This window comes from Scleropages formosus, chromosome 12 (genome assembly GCF_900964775.1).
Source record: "Scleropages formosus chromosome 12, fSclFor1.1, whole genome shotgun sequence".
Lineage (NCBI taxonomy): Eukaryota > Metazoa > Chordata > Actinopteri > Osteoglossiformes > Osteoglossidae > Scleropages > Scleropages formosus.
Genome location: NC_041817.1, coordinates 24,830,939 through 24,848,840, shown reverse-complemented (window position 1 = coordinate 24,848,840; position 17,902 = coordinate 24,830,939). Strand labels below are relative to the sequence as shown.

The 17,902-nt window shown below is 47.6% G+C and overlaps 1 protein-coding gene across 1 annotated transcript in view; it reads left to right on the top strand.

Annotated features, from left to right (window-relative positions):
- slc49a4 (solute carrier family 49 member 4) overlaps nt 1-11,823 on the top strand; it is a 29,676-nt gene extending 17,853 nt beyond the window's left edge. Inside the window, exons 6-9 of the mRNA XM_018745758.2 lie at nt 1,147-1,214; nt 3,180-3,307; nt 4,563-4,745; nt 9,808-11,823. Of these exons, the coding sequence (XP_018601274.2) occupies nt 1,147-1,214; nt 3,180-3,307; nt 4,563-4,745; nt 9,808-9,923 (495 nt within the window). The 3' untranslated portion in view covers nt 9,924-11,823. The remainder of the gene's footprint in view (nt 1-1,146; nt 1,215-3,179; nt 3,308-4,562; nt 4,746-9,807) is intronic.
- The last annotated feature ends 6,079 nt before the right edge of the window (nt 11,824-17,902 follow it).

The following is a 17,902-nucleotide window of genomic DNA, read 5'->3' as shown; positions in this document are numbered from 1 at the left end:
CCTGCTTTGTAGCCTTTGAACACTCTTGATAATAATCAAGCTTGCAGTGATTTGTTATCTATTATTGTTGTTGTTGTTGTTGTTGTTGTTGTTTTTTTACTGTCTTTCTGCAAAACAACTTGTGATGTTATGTTTGTACACTCAGGTACTTCCAGTGATTTACCCATTTATTCAGATGGGTAATTTTTACTGTATCAATTTATATAGTGAGAGTACTGTGGCAGCGGGTGGGATTCGAACCCACATATTTTAATTGCAAGGCTACGCCCCATACTGATAAATGTAAGTAATAATTGAAGTATCTTGCTCAAGGGAACTTTAGCACATGTGGGATTTTAACCCAGATTCTCTAACCGCTGCACCACATGTGGTTAAAATTAGGCGGTGTGTTTTCTCCCAGTTCTTCTTCTCATTTGATGGCAGTCAGCTGTAAAACCTTCGAAGCACTAAGGCAGAGAAGTATCCAGCAGTTGAGGCTAATATAGCTCAGACGTATGAAAATTGTTTATATCAAACTAGCGAGGAAAAATATGCTAATTAGATACAGTGTTTGTTTCTTTTGCTTTGGGGGTTCAAACAATGATGAAAAAAATAAGTTTTTAATTTGCTGGGTGCCTGCAGTTCAGCTTTATCTTTTATGACAACTTATTGACAGTATCCGTGTCTGTTTCTATGCTTGTTCGCATGTCTTTCCTTCCTTTTTCCACATCTCTCATATGTCTTCCCGTCACAGGAAGTGCTTTGATTTGGGTTTTGGCTTAGAAATCACTTGAAAATTATTCAGCGTAACTCACCAAACACCTCGATGGAGGAAATGTGTTGCCGGGCGGAGCGTTGACATGAAATTAGGTGTTGTTGACATTTTGCGGGGAGAAGACCGTCTTAAGTGAGGGAGTCAAACGAACACGTTACGTTATACATGAGGAACCTGTAGCAGTGCGTGTGGTGACGTCGCGGTGCTCCCCCGAAGATGAACGGACAGTGATGGACACCTTTTTTTTTTATTTTTAAATTAAAAATTCCTTTCTGCTACTTTTAGCAGTGCTGTGTTCAGATACTTCCATTAGTATTGGTGTGGCCTACTGACCACTTTTCTGCTTGACGTCTGGACTCTAAATGAAGTTTTTTTAACCCTTCTTCCCCCAGGTGGATGCGGGATGGATCGGTTTCTGGTCTGTCGTCGGAGGGTGCGTGTTTGGAGTGGCCATGGCCAGGTAAGCAGCAAGAAATCCGCTGTGATCATCGGATCAATGATTCCCTCGTCGTCGTATGTCTGTCCCTACAGGGCAAAACTGGACAAAAGAGGTGAAAGTCCCAGCCTTTACTGGGACTCGCCCTTCTCTGATTTCTGCCATTTGTTCGCCGCACTTGACATTTTGAAAGAATGGAGAGTCGGCCACGCGGGTCGTCTTTCGTCCGAGCCTGAGCTCGAGTAGAGAGGAAGAAGGCCCCTCGAACTGCCTCTTCAGTTATTGCTGTACAGTTTTGGATCAAAGTGTCGGCTGAACAACACGATGATGATAATGATTTCATGTGGCCCATTTGTTCGTGCCCATGAATCTTTGCCCATTCCTACAGTGTTTATTATTCGGAGTTAAAGGGGAACATCCTTCCTGAGATGCTGTGCTCCGTATCGACTCCCAGACAAACGCCCATGCTTATCCTTTTGAGTCAGCTAATTAAGGGATTCCTTTTAAATGGAAATCCATACACTCATAAATTCTTTTTTAGACAGTTTTCTCTTTTTAACCTCTGAGGACAAAACCGGGAGTAGGAACCTCTTGTATGCTATCCTTCCCCAAAGCCTCTTCGCTTTGTGGATTTTGTTGTTTCCTCTTTCCAGCCGAACCGCCCTTGTTTGAGTCCCTTCCTCTGGTGTATCCATTGTGGGCAAGACTTCCTTTGGGAAATGTGGCCCTGTACCAGAGTGACGCCTTTCGGTGGGGGATTCGTGAGGATGGAGATGCTGGATGTCGGCTTCCCATCTTTCATGCAGGACTGGACAGATCGGCGGTCCGGAGCGCCAGTTGTCCCAGAGTGTGCGGTTCACTAAAGCGAAGGCTGATGGACGGGGAGCCTCCCTGTTCTCTCCGTTCAGCACTTTTTCGCTGGCCTCGATTGATCGGGGACCACCGCCATTTAATCTGCTGAAAGGTGTCGTTAAGGAAATGAGGTCATATTTCTTCTTTAAAGTGATGCCTTTGATTAATTGATCGCGCGGGGCAGAAGCTGGAAGGGGAGGAGCCAAAGATGAGGTATTACTGTTTGTACGGAGGTAGGAAGGGGCGTGAATCTCCCCACCCCTTAGGGATAGCCACGCCCCTCACAGGAACGTAGAGTAAATATAGTACATTTTAAAGCAGGAGATGCGTAGGCCAGCTGGTAGAAATACTTTGGCACAGGATAAGTTGATTTATAATGGAGGCTGATTGCTTTTTTGAGCTCTGGTTTAAAATTCTGCTGCTGGAGCCGAATGAGGTTCTAACAGGAGGGTCCCCGGCTGCCTCTCGGTGCAGTATTTAGCATTGATTGTCTTGGGAATGAACCGCACCCGGTGCAGAGCCACTGTCCACACCAGAACATAGACCTTCACTGGTGTAAGATGCCGTTTCGTTGGAGATCTCCACTGGTCTCATTGTTGAGTCAAAAGCGTTACCTGGTTTGTGACACAGAGCATGACATGCATTACAGTTAATGGTTACTTGATCAAGAAGAGCTGAGTAGGTAGCTGGCAAAAACACCAGGTCATTGGGGGGGGGTCAGAGCTGGGGGGCATCGCTATAAACCTGACTGGAGCCGCTGGCTCTCTGCTGCCCATCTGCTTCTTCGGAGAGGTCTTAACCCCAAAACCTGGTATCCTGTGGGATCGTATGAGCAATTAACACCCGTCCACCTCGGTTTTTTCACAGGAGAAACTGGTAAATGCTAGAAAGCAGGTGAACTTTTAAAAGCCCAACACTTTTAGCTACGGCGCAGCTGTACCACACGTCTAAATTGGGAAAAATCGAAAGCGGCCAATAAATAATGAATCGCGTTTCCCAGAGTTTGGATATAGTTCAGCTTTTTCATGAAAGCCTTTTTGTAAAACTAACAAGAACAGTAGGCTCACCATCTTAGAATTGAATTGGTGTGTGTTTTACTGACCCAGCCCCTTTCTCCCGTTCCCTGCTGCGTTCCAGGTTTGCGGACTCCATCCGGGGGATGCTCAAGCTCATCCTGGTGCTGATGCTGGCAGGTGCATCTTTGGCTTCCACCTGGTTCACCCTCACCTGCCTGACCCGGGTCACCCATCTCCCCTCCACCGCTGGTAGGTTAGGGCTTGTGAAACCGATGCACTGTTGAATGGCGGACGCTGTCGCACTCCCACAAGCTCGTGGGACATCCACTATACTTGGATCAGTGGAGGAAGCTGGGCAAAGGCTCCCGATGAACACATCGGTAACTAACACCTGCTCTCTCGGCACCCAGGCGGTTTTCCCAGCTTTGTTTGTTCGTACCAGGCAGCGAGAGGCGGCGAGTCCCAGGCTGGCCCAGGACTGCTGGCACACGCAGTGTTTGTTTTCTGAGCAGCACAAAGAGGACATGGCTCGCAGGGAGCAGCGCAGAGCTTGTTTGTCAATGGCCATCTGGGCCTTCGTCTGCAACGCCAACCCAGGGGACAGCACGTGTGTGTGCGTGTGTGTGTATGAGAGAGAAAATTAGTGGTAAGCTCAAAAACGGGATGGAGGTCCCTCAAGACTACACTGCAGCTGGCTGACTTCTGTAGTGCATAAGCCCTGCTCTCTATCCCACCCATCACCAGGTCTGCCCCCCAGTCTGTCACCTGAAAGGTGCCCTCTACTATTGAAGTATGTCTGGATTATCATATGAAAGGCGTTCGAAAGGATTGCAGCCAGATGTAAAGGAACTACTTGTGAACGTACAGGTGGTCCTCAGATTAGCATGGGGTTCCGTTCTGACGACCTTGTCGCAAGTCGGCTTCATCATCAGTCGCGAATCCCCTCACGTGAAATAAATCATGAAGATGTATAAATAATCAACATTCATGAATAATTGTAATGTAGAATAATAAAATAAAGCTCTTTTTAATTATTTTCATGTTTTGGTTTAATTTCTAAATGTTTTGGCTTTTGTTTTCAGCACCGCCAGAACACTCGCATTTCTGCTATCGAGTGATAGTTATTCTTACTTTTTTTTTTTTTAACAAACAAAAAGTTTTGTAACTGAAATACAGTCACTGTTGGACACCAAGACAAACAGACCCAAATCATCATAATTATGGTGCTTTGGGGCAGCGCGGCCCGCCGATGGTATCATACAGTAGACGGAATGGTCATCCTTAGACACCGGGACCAAGCGGGACTCAATACAATGTTTATGGGGTGGCCATCATGGTCCGGGTGCTTGTGAGTCACATGGCATAAGTTGAGGATCAACTCAATGTCCCTCTACTATCATATGTGCTGTGATCATTGTTCATGTCTCAGTTCCAAAGTCCTGTTTCTGGCAGGGACTGTGTTGTTGTCCCCTGAACGCTCTGTTCATGTGCCCTCCTCTCCCAGCCACTCTCTACACGTCCTGCATCCTCGTGGGTATTTTCATCAACAGCAGCGTGCCCATCTTCTTCGAGCTCTTCATTGAGACGGTGTACCCGGTGCCCGAAGGAATCACGTGTGGCGTGGTCACCTTCCTGAGCAATCTCTTCACCGGCCTGCTGCTTTTCTTCCTCACCTTCTACATCACAGGTAAGGGGCTCAGCAGACAGACACATGGGCAGCAAGTCTGATCACCTGTCTTCTGTTTTCCTACATCCACTTTGTGGTCAGAACAGTTGTGTTGTGTGACCCATTCAGTCAAGAAATTGACAACCAGTCCCTCTGGTAGCCAGGTAACACCTGGTGGTTCTGTTTACTGTAGAATGAGTTGTGAATAGACTGTGATTTGGATCAGCTTTACTGTTACTTGTTAATGACTGTTATTCATCTGAGGCCTTTGCCAAAGGACACTTTCAACGTGAGGTGTGAACACTAAGCTACTTACACCGATTCACCCTTTTTTACACAGCTGGGGAATTTTTACAGTATCAGTTCAGGATAACTGCCTTGATGAAAGGTGCTGCAGCAACAAGGATTCAGACCTGGAACCTTTGCGTGGCAAGGCGATAGGCTGAAGTACTATCCCACCCGCTGCTCCCCTTTCATCACAGGACAGACGCCCACACACATAGAACAAGTTAGTCACTGATTAATCTGAAACACGTATCTTTGGACTGTGGGAGGAAACCAGAGCACCCAGAGGAAACTCACAGAAATGTGGGGAGAACGTGCGAACTGCATGCAGTCTGAGCCGGAGTCAAACCCGCACCCAAATGCTCAGTCCAGTATATTTGAGGCACCAGTGCTACCCGCTGTGCCACCCTGCCATTCAGTTTTATGTTGGTATGCAGAGCTCATGCATGCAGCTCATTCAGGCTTTACGTATATCTGAATGAGTCCGGCCGCCGTGTTTCTCTGAGTGGGACCGTGTTTGAACTGGTCTAATTTGGGCGATTGGTAATTGCCCCCTCCGGAGTGTGTGTGGGATGCACTTGAGAAACTTGCCTGCCTGCAATGATTAGTTGACTTTTAGAGCTTGTTCTTTCTGACACCGTTTCGCTGCTCTCCGGGCAACCGGGGGGTCCGACGTGTCCTCGACGAAGGCGCTGGGCCCTGCCGGGAGAACAACTGTCACGTCTTGTCTGACCGCAGAAGAAGCGCAACAAAGCGGGGAGAGAGGAACGGATTAGCATGCCGTTGATCGCCCCATGGGCGGCTCGGTTCAGACAACCTAAAATTGTAATGAGTAATAAATAAATATGTAAGCAAGGAAAAGGGTTTTGGTGCCACACCACCACAGCAGCAGAGCGGAACTTCTGGGCCTTGTTGGACAGCCGGCTGGCGTGCCGTTCGTGTGGACCGCGGTTGGTTAGCGTTAGATGTGGTTTCAGCGTTAACGTTGCGGCAAGCATGGGGCTGCTGGAATTTGTGTCATCCTGTGTGCCGTAGGGCCGCTGGCCTCTTTTCAGGCTGCCTCTGGACCACAGAGGGAGATTAAACCGAGATGAGCGAGCTTAGAGCAGCTTAGCGCTGGGGGGAGATCTGCTTCCTTTATAGGCATGAAGGCGCTTTGTGTCGGAGCTTCCGACAGGACCGCTTTGGCTTCTTCTGATCCGCAGACAGAACCGGGAGGGGATGGGGACCGGACAGCGTGGCTGTGCAGCGGAGATGAAGTTTGTTTCATGTTGTTTTCATCTTTCCTCGGCTAAACACGCTCGCCACCCCGCCTCAGGGATTAACCCCACCTCATCCTGCACTTCTGAGCTCCCCCTGCATCCTTTGCACACTCTCAGGGTGCTGGAGGGTGCCTTCAGTGGCCATCGTGGAGGTTTGGCCCACTGCCCGTCACCTCCTCCATTGCTGACTGACCTCACTGTGGGCCAGCGACCTTCCAGTCTCCAAGCGCTGATGTCATCCGATGGCACCGCCCCCGTTCCCCCATCGTCCGACAACATGGTCCTTGAAGAGCAGAAGGAAAATCTACTGGCCAGGAGATCTCATCTGGACACGTCATCGCCACCTGCCAGCGAGCTTGTGATCTCATTCTGTTTTTGTCTTTCTGCTTCCAAGTTGGCGTGACTTGCGTACGGAAGCCTTTCTGCTTGCAAACGCCTTCTCCGTTTCTCACAGCGAGACCCTTTTTTCAGCCCCCGTTAAACAATGAGAGGAACTGCAGTGTTGTGACAGCAAAATGTAAAATTGCACTCAACCTCCAGCTGGCCCAGTGCGCACAGCGTCTGCAGCTATGCCTGAAAGTGGTTTTTATGCCATAAACTTGCATATTTAGTAAAATTCCTCTGCTGTGTTATCAATAGAGGGCACAACAGGCAAAAATTTAGGGTAATGGCAGCAATAAAACTCACCCAGTGCCGGTCCTAAGCCCAGATGAGAAAGGAGGAAGGATAAGAGCACGGTTAGCAACCCGCCCTGTAAAAAAAAAAAAAAAAATGATCTCGCTACGGAAACGACGAGTGCAATAAAAACGAAGAGGTGTTGCAATGTAGCGCTCTGCTACGGCTGGAAGACGCTGTTGCTGAATGACGAATGCGACTAGCGGGTCACGTTTTGCGACTTCCTGACCAGAGAATTCCAAAGGTGGTGATACGATGGGTGTTGTCAAAGGGAAAGCGCAAACATGGTCGACCACCAAAAACGTGGCGTTCCACCTTCCGAGAAGACCTCAAGACCACGACCATGATCATTGCTGCCAACAGAGCCCATTGGAGAACACTAGTTGCCCAGCACATCAACCGATGTGGGAGGATCTAACCAACCGTCAATAAAAAGCACACCTTCCACAGCTGACCTCGCCTGCCCGGAACTTTTTTACCCTTGGCCTCGCACATGGTTGTTGGGCCCTTGGGACACTGCAGTTAGTGTCAGAATATACTCTTGCCACGGAAACTGTTTATGGGGCAGTGATGGAATCAAGCTTCTCTGCTGTCAGCCTGGTGTCGTCTCGCTCATGGATCTCGTTCCAGCCTTCGACTCTGCACCAATGCCGAAAAAGACAGCCACAATTGAACTAGCGATAATGTGCATGTATCTCAACAGCAGGTACGCGGTGCAAAAAACTTCCAGGCAATTTGCTCGTCCGAGAAAGTGGCAGCTGAGGAATAATTGCTCCACTATGACCGCTCGCTGAGGGCAGTTTGAGGACGGTATTCGGATTTGTTTTGTTCTGTTTGTTCAGTTGGGCAAAACTCCTTAAGTGGGTAGAGAAATGGTCCCACTTCGTTCCTTCGGCATCCCCATCTCAAACTAAATCAGAACAGACATTTCTCGCTGATGAGCCGGTTCCCTTGTGGGTTTAGGATAAGGCTCTTGATTGGTGGCATTTAGTCTGGAAGCGGCAACCCTCCCACCTCCCAGGTGACCTATGGTGGAAGGCTGGGGCATGTAGACCTGAGACAGGGGTGGACCAAACCCTCGTTACTGTTTCGCACCTATGGCAAAGTGCTCCGCTGGTCATGACCCCCATCAGGCCCAGACATCGAAGGGGAAGCACTGTGATGGCAGAAGTTCCTTCTTCATGTTGGCCATCAAGGAGCCGCCCAACCACTCGTTGACTTCTCAGTGACGGACATGAGCGAATAGAAGAGGCCGTATGCTCTACGTTGTATTGTGTCCTCACCTCAAGATGTTTGTTTTGCTCTTTTGCAATGTGGAACGTGTTTTTGAAATGCCACTAAATACTTTAGATTGCATGTTCTGCTGCCACGGATGACCTGCAATGCGCTTTGGATCACTCTGTTGATTGATTAAGCTTCTCAGCTAATGGGACTAACTGCTGTTGTCAGTCACGCGTTCTCAAAATTGGAAACGTGGGTAATTCAAGAAGTTTCAGGCTGCTCAGCCCATGACCCGATTTGCTATTTTTAATCCTCGCTCCTTGAAGGACGTTGCTGTGCAGAGGTTGCACAGTATGTTGTCATCCTTGGACATCCTTGCACTGAACTAGCTAACGACATCCTAAATCTCAGCTTCTCTCAGTTTCTGTTATGGCGTGACGCTGCTGTGCGTAGTGTGGTCCCAGAAAATTTTGTACGCTCCTGAAGGCTTGTACAAATTTGTAAAGCCAGGATTGCAACCTTTGCTAGTATGGTGGTATGCTAATAGGACATTCCAGATAAAAGAGGGTCCGCTTCAGCCCAGGAAGGTGATTCTGCTCATGAGACTAACAGTCGAGCCGTTGCACATATGTACCCGCGATTGGAACCACACTGGCAGGTTAGCAACAGTTCAGTTGTTCATCTCATGAGGCCTTTGGCTTTGCTCAGCAGACCATGAATGCGCAAAAACAAAGACGAAGGCTTTTTCTCTGGATTCAAGTGTAAATTATAAGGTGTTGTTTCCATGCGACTGCAGAAACTTTTATGTGCAGTGCAAGTCAAAAGTTTGTGTATACCTGCTGGAAACCAGTTTCTTTACGTAGCTGACATTTACATTCAGGTCATTAATTTGAGTTGTCCTTCTCTGTTCTTTTTGACTACATCTTTTTGTACCCACAATTTTCAGGTGTGTGTGTGTGTGAGTTTTCTTTTTCTTTTTGGTAGCCAGGCAAAGAATGAAGGATTGCCCATCTAGCTGTAATCATGTAATGGAATGGCATGTCTCTGAAATATGTGGTGATATCCAAGCTGGTTGATATTGACATGGACTTTGGTAAAGATCACCAACTGTGTGACCAGCAGTGCAGCTCCATACCATCACACTGCCACCACCACATGCTGAACAGTGGGAACCACACAGACAGACCTTGTGCGCTTCGTTGTATCATACAGATACTTGGGTTATACTCAAACATTTCTTATATTTTGACTTATTAGTCCATGATACTGACTTTTCATTCATCAAATGTCCAATTTCAGTGTTTGGGGGTCAGAAAAGTCTGGTTGTGCTCCAGCTTTTAACTTTTTGGTGCGCTTCATGGATGTTATACAAAAGGTTCCCCGGTGGAGTTCAGGTGACCTGCAGGATGACTTGTAAAATGACCTGCTGTATTCAGTAGGCCGATGCTAGGTCAGCTGCTAATGGTTGACTTAGCGCTCATCTCTCAAGCATGTTGTGCTGCCTACATTGGCGTTGTTAACCTGTATGATTTACTGACCTAGTTCTCCCTCAATGGTTTGTTGATGCTTATTCACCAGGCACTAGTGATTGTGATGATACTAATCGGCTCATTAAACTAGTCCTTTCCTTGTTTCCGCAGACCTGTCGTGGCTCAACTGGTGTCTCACAGGTTCCTGTCTCTTCAGCCTCGTCCTCATCGTCTTCTTCAGGGAATCCTACGACCGCCTCTACCTGGACGTCTTTGTCTCCGTCTGAGTGACCCTCCCTTCAAAGACTGGAACCTTTTACCCATGAGCCTCCTTGCTCCAAATTGCACAGAAGAAAGAAAACGCAGAGACTGAAGGCACAATATATCCCTTTCTTTCAATGGACGTTTTAATGTTTTTTGTTTTCTAGAAAGAATAAGAAAAATGTTTAATATTTATCAAAATGGTGATTATGCATTTTGTATTAATTTAAAACCACAGCTAATCAAAGGTCCTTAAATGTTAGGTAGGAGAATAAAGTCGATGTTTGTGTCGGCATGCCCACTAGTTCTCTAGTTCTCTGAGACCTGTTGTAAATTCCGGTTGTTGTTTTTAAAGTGCTGTACAATTGTAACATGAGCTCTGGGCGTGGCATGAGGGGAAATTTTGCTCGTTGTTTACATATTCTTGTTTATGAGAAGCATTAAAAGTCCTAGATATCTTCTTTGTTCGACTCCGATTGGAGAAGAGAGAGATCAACAGAAACACTCAACGTGTCTGAGTTGCTCACACGGGAACACGTTGTTTTAAAAGTTATACTTTGAGGTTTTTTTTTTTTTTTTTTAATTGGAGGTGATTGCTTCTTTTGAAATTGAAGGTCTTCTCCCTTCAAATATTTAACTAGCAGTCAAATTCTCTGTTTTTCCAATCAGATAGTTGATTGGATGTCAGTCCAGCGCATACAAGTGTCAAAGGTGCTGATTGGATGAGACCAGGCAAGCGCTTTTCTGTGACGCACCAATGGAAAAACATCTTTAGCTTTCTGGGGAAGATGTAGATTTAATGAAAGGCATTTTGTGAACTGTTCTTTTCATGTGTTGCAATGGTAATTTCAGACATTTTTACATATTTTTTAAAACGTTTCTTGCATGTTTACATTATTTCAGTGGCCAATACACTAACTCAGAGAAGTCTATTTAATAAAGCATGTTTTGTGAAGTGGAAAACTAGAACTGGAATATTACATATCTGGGGCCTGTACTGTAAAGGCCACCTGCTTTATTGAAGAAATGTACAGTTACAATACCGAGAAATGTAATACACCCTGCTTACCAGCAGGGGTCATGGTGTGCAAGAGCTAATTTCATTTGCCGAAGGAATAAAAAGGAAATTGGGTAAGAGGATTGCCGATCCCTTCGGACACAAATGTAGGTGGCGTAATGCTTAAGGACACAGATTTGTAACATGAAGGTTATTGGATCAAGTACTGGAAGGGATCCTGCTGTAGTACCCTTGAAAAGGGTGCTGCATGAATGGGCACAGTTATGAGGCACTCTGTCAAACCTTCAGTGGAGCATTTTGGTAATAATGCTAGTAATAAATAAAAATGCTCTTATATAGTATAGGATAATGTGGGCACCACAGATATCGATTACTTTTAGAATTAATCTTAGGGATTAAAAATAGCAAATCGGGTCATGGGCTGAGCACAGAATAGGAATGAGAGTTGAGGTAGGAACCGTATTGCATAAATTCTGAGCGGATTTTAGCGGACAAGCAGCACGCCTCCGGCACGGGTCTGCGGGCGAAACAGAATTTAGCGTAGCGTGTGGACGAAAGATAGTGTAGCAACTGGATTTTGTGATTCGGTGCTGGATAGGGACATCACACAACCTGTCTAGCTCCTTGTGCGCTCTCAGGATCGGGCAGTTGGGGTGATTCTTGGGACCGGGTTCACCGTGGATTTGTTGGATTTGTTGACGGTACCCGCTGTCTGTTGTACGTAGACCTGTCCGTGCTTTGTGAACGGTTGCCTTAATATTCAGTGACCTGTGGATTTTTGTGTTTCCCACCACTTACGACACTGTGATGAACATGTTCTTGTACCATAGAGCAGTTGAAGATGTACCTGGTGTGCATTGCTCAGCTAGGATCCAGGTGTTACTGCCATTAAACATGTCAAATGTGTATCCAAATGTGTCGCTGTCATCTTTTATTGCAATTTGCTTCAAAAATTGGCAGAGAATATCTATTCTCCCTGCGGCTCATGTAAGAACGGTGGTAAACGCTGTTTTTGGATTGCTCCTATATTGCAGCACCTTTGCTGTTGCAGCGTCTCCTGTTTTTGGGCATGATCGATCTGGGCCAGGCCTTCTCCCTCAGCAGTCCTTCAGAGTCATAAAAAACTTTTAAACGTTGCAGCCTGTGCCTCGTCTGGCCCGTTTGTGCAGGAGGTTTTGGGTTAGTGGAAGAAGAACAGCGGACCGCAGGTCTTCGGGGCGCTCTCACCCTGTGGGCTGTGCGGCTGCGATGCCAGCCGATGAATAATTCTGCACTTGGAGAACTGACTCCTGTGAATCCCGGGGTCACGTTTGACCTCCTTCTTCACGTTTTCAGTCCAGATGCCTGAAGATCCCAGAAGCCAAAGAAATCTTTATTTTAATGCATGCTGTTTGTACAAAGACGTGTCTTTTCCTCCAGCACCACTGGCCGGTCTCCGTATTCCTCTCGGGCATCCGCCAGTAACGCCGGCCAGATTCCGTGGACACAAAACCCTTCCTGCTGGACCGTGACACATCCCCTCAGTAGAGTTTCATCAGCTCGGAGCCTGTCAAAGTAACGCTGCCACGGCAACACCTCTCCGTTCCCTCAACCGTGGCCCTAAGAGTCCACACCGTCCAATGAAAGTCCGTTCAACTGAGTAGCTCTGCAGTGACTTTGTGTCACTGCTGTTTTCATCTGGCCATTTCGACATGAAACTGGGGGGTCTTTGTTTCTGGCAATAGTCCAGGTGATACAATACCTGTAGCTGACTTGAAAACACCCTGGTCGAATATACATCTTTAAGGAATGTGTTGTCCTGTGTGGGGAGAGGAATGCTTGACCTTGAGGGAACATCTTGCCCCCTAAAGGACCTCAGGATTCAATACCTCCTTTTGTTGAGGTCTATAACTGTTAAGCTTTCCCTCACTGATAATTCAGGATTACAGGACAATGGGACTATGTAGTTAACATGTATATTCAGTGAGGCTAAGGAGGGTGAGTGTGCCACCACATATCGTGCACACCTTCTACGTGGGCACTGTTGAGAGCATCGTGACCAGCTGTATTACTGCATGGTATGGGAACTGCAATGTCTCTGACCGCAGAATCATACAACGCACAGTGAATAGAGCTAGGAAGATCACTGGTACCCCGCTCCCCTCGCTGCAGGACATGTACCATGCCTGCTGTGCCCGCAAAGCCACCAAAGTTGTGGGCGACCCCCACATACCCCTCTCACAGCCTCTTCAGCCTCCTGCCGTCTGGGAAGAGATAGAGAAGCATACGAGCCGGCTCCACCAGACTGCAGCAGCTTTTTCCCCCAAGCTGTCAGGATCTTGAACTCTCGCTACCACCTTTAACATACCCGATTTTCGAAATCCGATCCCTGCACCCACACCCCCTATCCAGAATGACACCAGCCGCTTTATTACGGCCTGCACAGAATCTCTTTTTTTTTTTTTATGCCACTGACTGTTGCTGCGGAAACCTCATTTAAATTGGTCTCCATACCAAGTATAGCTGCTGTATTGCTTAAATAATTTTTATATTGACCTACATTAGGTCACACTACCACTCATTTGCACAACTAATGCACAAAAAAAGCTTACTTTTTTGCACTATTCCCTGGAAAATATATTTATTGTATGTACTATTAAATAATATATTTATTGAACTGAACATATCGGTGCACTTTATCCCAGAGTATTTTTAGTTTTGTAGCCTTTGTTTTGTATTGTAAATTTCTGTAGGAACGACAGTACGTGTTGTCCTCTACGTTCGTACCACGGTCCGGGAGAAACGCTGTTTTGCTCCTATGTATGGCCTAAACGTACTGTGGGAATGTCAAAGTTGACTGACTGTGTTTTTCTAGCTGTGTTTTATGATGCATTGCCTGTTCCACCAACCTGAGATCTAAAAAGAATAGTCACATCATGAGATGCGCCCATTCGACTTAGTAGGATTCATCTTTACGTGGAGTGTCATTTAATACTCTTTTTAGGCTTACGAGGCGTTTCTCGTCCTTTACGAGAACCGAATTTTGATTTCGTGACCCTCCTGACAGCCGAGTGGCACGAGATCTTATGAATTCACCTTACAAAGGGTTTTTCAGGAACGGATTACCTTCGTAAGACAGACCGTATATTCATTTATAATTGTCAAGAATAGAGGAGATGAAGTTTTGTGTTTGAGTCGCATGCGGAGATATTGCCTGACTAGCTTTTTGTGTCCTGGGAACCGAAGTCAGTTATCGGAAGAGGTGGTGCGGTAACGCTTCCGGGAGAAACTGCAATGTCTGTGATCACGAGATCCCTTTGAAGAGCAGAGTAGCCGGCGTCCGCTGGATTAGGGCTCTGCCTCCAGTTCGCTTTAGTAACAATGAAAACCCCAGGATCTGCAGGGATTGTTGGATTATCCTTGGCTCTAATTTGTCTTTGATAGCATCCGAAGAGACGACGTTCAGCTGTGGCTTTGCAGGCCTCTTCTCTGCAGTCGCACCAGATTCAGGACTTCTTATTCACCCTTGGCTGCATGTTGTTGCTGCGTTCCCACATGTTGGACCACAACACTGCAGCAAAACCCAACACTGTGGCAGTTGACTTCTTCAGCTAACAGCAACACCAAGATATACAGGATAAAGTAAAAGCTCGAGTCCGAACTTGCTGGCATTATGTGAATAAGTTTGTTCAGGAAATGAGCTGCCATGTCTTCCCAGCAACAGTTGGCAGAGATGAAGGACATTTGCGGTTTCGTCCAGTTCGCCCCGCTCAAGTATCGCCCGAGCGTTCTCAAACTTTCGACGAGTAGCCTGCTCGTCATCTTATTCCAGCCGCGGACGGAATGTTGTCGCGCTGTTCAGTGGATTCAAACAGGTTAAAATAAAAGCAACGCAACTCATGAGACCTGACATTAAAATAATTACCGCCTGCTGAGCGGGCGCTGATAACGCGCTCTTTTCGAGCGCCGTCGATGGCGCGGCTAAACCGGCGTTCGCAAATGGAAAATCCACCGGCGAGGAGGGTAACGGCCCTGGAGACGGTGCGATAAAGAGCACAGCCGTTCGAGAGACACTAAAACAGAAAGCTGCCCCCGTCGGCTGTCTGATCGATTCCGTTGAGAACCTGTGATTGCTCTCGTCGGCTTTTCCGTTTGTGCTTGTGCTTCTACGACGTGACGGTCGAATGTGCCTTCGTATTTCTCGGGAATCCGATTCTTAGCAAATTCGGCAAATTGTACGAAGGCGCAGCTCTTTCAGCTGTCCGGTGGGATCTGATGTTCACCCTGACATCTATCGCTGCGCTATGAATCACACCGTGAAATTAGCTTAGCATTAGCATCCTCGCTCTGTGGAACACGTTTGCGAGTCGGAAGAAAAAAAAAAAAAAGGTTTGTTTTTGTGTAAATGTATTTTTGAAAATGTATGCAAATGTTTTGACATATTTTGCCTCACTTTTTATGTTCTTGATTAGAAGGGATGCGGGCAGAAGCGCGGGGAAGGCTTTGGTTTCCAGGATGTCTGCAATCAGCGCTCAGATTTAGCGCGAATTTAAAAAAAAAAAAAAAAAAAAACCGAAATGCTTGAAAGACCTGCGATGCGTGAAGTAAATGGACTGACAGTATTCTCCCCACCATTGCAGGTTAAAAGCTTTTCTTCTTATTGTTGTTTCCTTAAATTTAATGGGCCCGCTGCTTTTTTTGTTGCCTTTCAAGCGTCGATTCCTTTCAAAAAGCTCAGCAGTGGTGGGTAAAAAAAGGGAAACGTTGCGTTTTCACACAGAAAACCTGCCCTGGCACTTCTTCTCGGCAACACAGTGACGCTAATAAAAAGGGGGGAGGTTAATCCAGGTTACTAAAGTTATGCCAAAGTAAAAAAAAAAAAAAAAACTTTTTTTGGGGGAGACAGTCGATTCCGTTCGAATGGAGCCTTTCTGAATAAAGACAGGCCGACCGTGGAATAGCTCACCCACAATTTCCCGAAACCGAATTCTCAAGTGTTTTGTCAGCTGAACATTTTGTCAGTGTTAACATTTCCCGTTGACCTTAACGCGAGGTGCGCGGCCGCCGGTCACCGTTGTCCTTTGTGCGCCTGCCTCGAAGCCCCCACCTCTATACGCTGTTTGTCATTTTGCTGATGCGGGGGGAAAAAAAGCAATTCTACTAAGGATTACGCTGATAAATGTGTGAATAGACTGCAGTAGCCAATTCACTCCACTTAATGCATTTATAATATGAGTGAGAACGGCGGTCGGGGCCTTCGGTGACAGACGGGCCGCCGTTTTGAACGATGGGCCGGTTTATTGCTCTTCCGCTCCCCCGTCTCCAGTTGCGCACGCAGGAATTCCAGCCACGCTGTGTGTTCATTGTACAAGTGGCGCGAAGACGGAAGAACCTACGTACGTGACACCTGGTTGCGCCGCGGTATGGGACGCACAAGAAAATGGCAGCAGGTAAAGCAGGTGTAACGTTCAGATTTTGTTTGTGTAATGTGTATACAGCGGTTTTTGGTTCAACAAGAAGACCGAGACTTTTTGGGTGCCGTGGTGGGCTGTAGGCTCGAGTTCTGCGTGGTCTGTGTGGCGCTTGCGTGTGCACCCTGCGTTAAGATGGGTTTCCTCCAGGCATTCTGGTTTCCTCCCAAGTCCAGAAACACGTGTTTCAGGTCAGTTGGTGGCTAGAAATTGCTCTTAGTGTGTGTGAGCGGATTAGCGTGCGTGATTGTCCTGTGATGGACCGGCGTCCCGTCCAGGATTTAACCTGGTCTCACGCTATATGCATCCAGGATAGACTCTGGAGCGCCGTGACCCTGCCCTGGACAAGCGGTTATTGATAATGCACAATAGCTTTCCCAAGATGAAGGTGGCAGCGTAAGCAAATGTTGTGAAACGGAGTGGGTTCCAGGATTATTAATGATCAATTTCTAAAAAAGCACACCTTAAATGAAAGTTTCCCATTAGGCTGGGCGAGGCACTGGTGTGTTTTTCCAGTGCGGGTTCTCAGCATTTTAAATCACCGAGTGGAAATGAGGGAAACCGGCCAGGAAGCCGGGGGATCGGGAGACACTTGTTACTGCGAGACAAAGCGCCGAGACACGTCGCAGCTGGGGGTCTTGGCAGCAGCCCGAGGACCCGGCCACGGCGGCAGGCTGCCCGATGAGGCAACGCTTGGCTCGTGCACGGGGACGCTTCTCGATGAACCCCGCAGGTGCGACGCAAGGTGACACTCCAGATCGGCACACATGCCTCCGGGCTGTCGTAAGCGTACATCTGAGCCAGGCCCGGAAACTCGACCCGATTCGGGAGGCGCTTTGTATTTGCAAAACAATATCTTGGGCCTTTCAGCGGCCGCCCACATCTGATGGGGGAACCCTTCTGTTTGAGGTCCCGCGACAGTCGTCCCCGACACCAGCGCTCGAAGGCGGCTCAGTCTTTCCCCATCTCCGCACATGTCAGATTGTTCCCGGGGGCTTGTGGACATGTTTACCAGCAGGGATCGATTTCCCTTCTCCGTCCAAGAAGTGTCGTTTCCAACTAACAGCAGCAGGTCTGACAGTAGAAATGCAGCTCGGGTTTTATTTTTCCTCTCTGGTAATGACCCTCCTGCCTCATGTATAAACTGGGCATCGACGATGGTAACCGTGCGCTTCTCTCGAGGCTGAGTGCTGGACAGCGGCCAGCGGACCTGTTTCGGTGTTGGTAGCAGCGGGGGCAGTTCTCACATGTCCCTCGGGGTGATCGGCGTTCTCACGGAACGACAGAAATCCAAAGCCGCACGTCAGAAAGCAGCAGAGTGAGCAAGCAGCGGAGTGAAGCGAGCCAGGCAAGTCGCGGCTGGGAGAAGTCTGAAAAAGCGGGGCGGTATGTTCCAGAAAATCAGTGCCCGCATTACACAATAAACAGCAATTATCACCAGCAGATCCGCCTTCAGATGGATCCGCACGCCCCCCGCTGTGTCCGAAAGAGACGCCTTTTACGGGATGAAACAGTGCCGGGCACGCCTTCGCTGGCT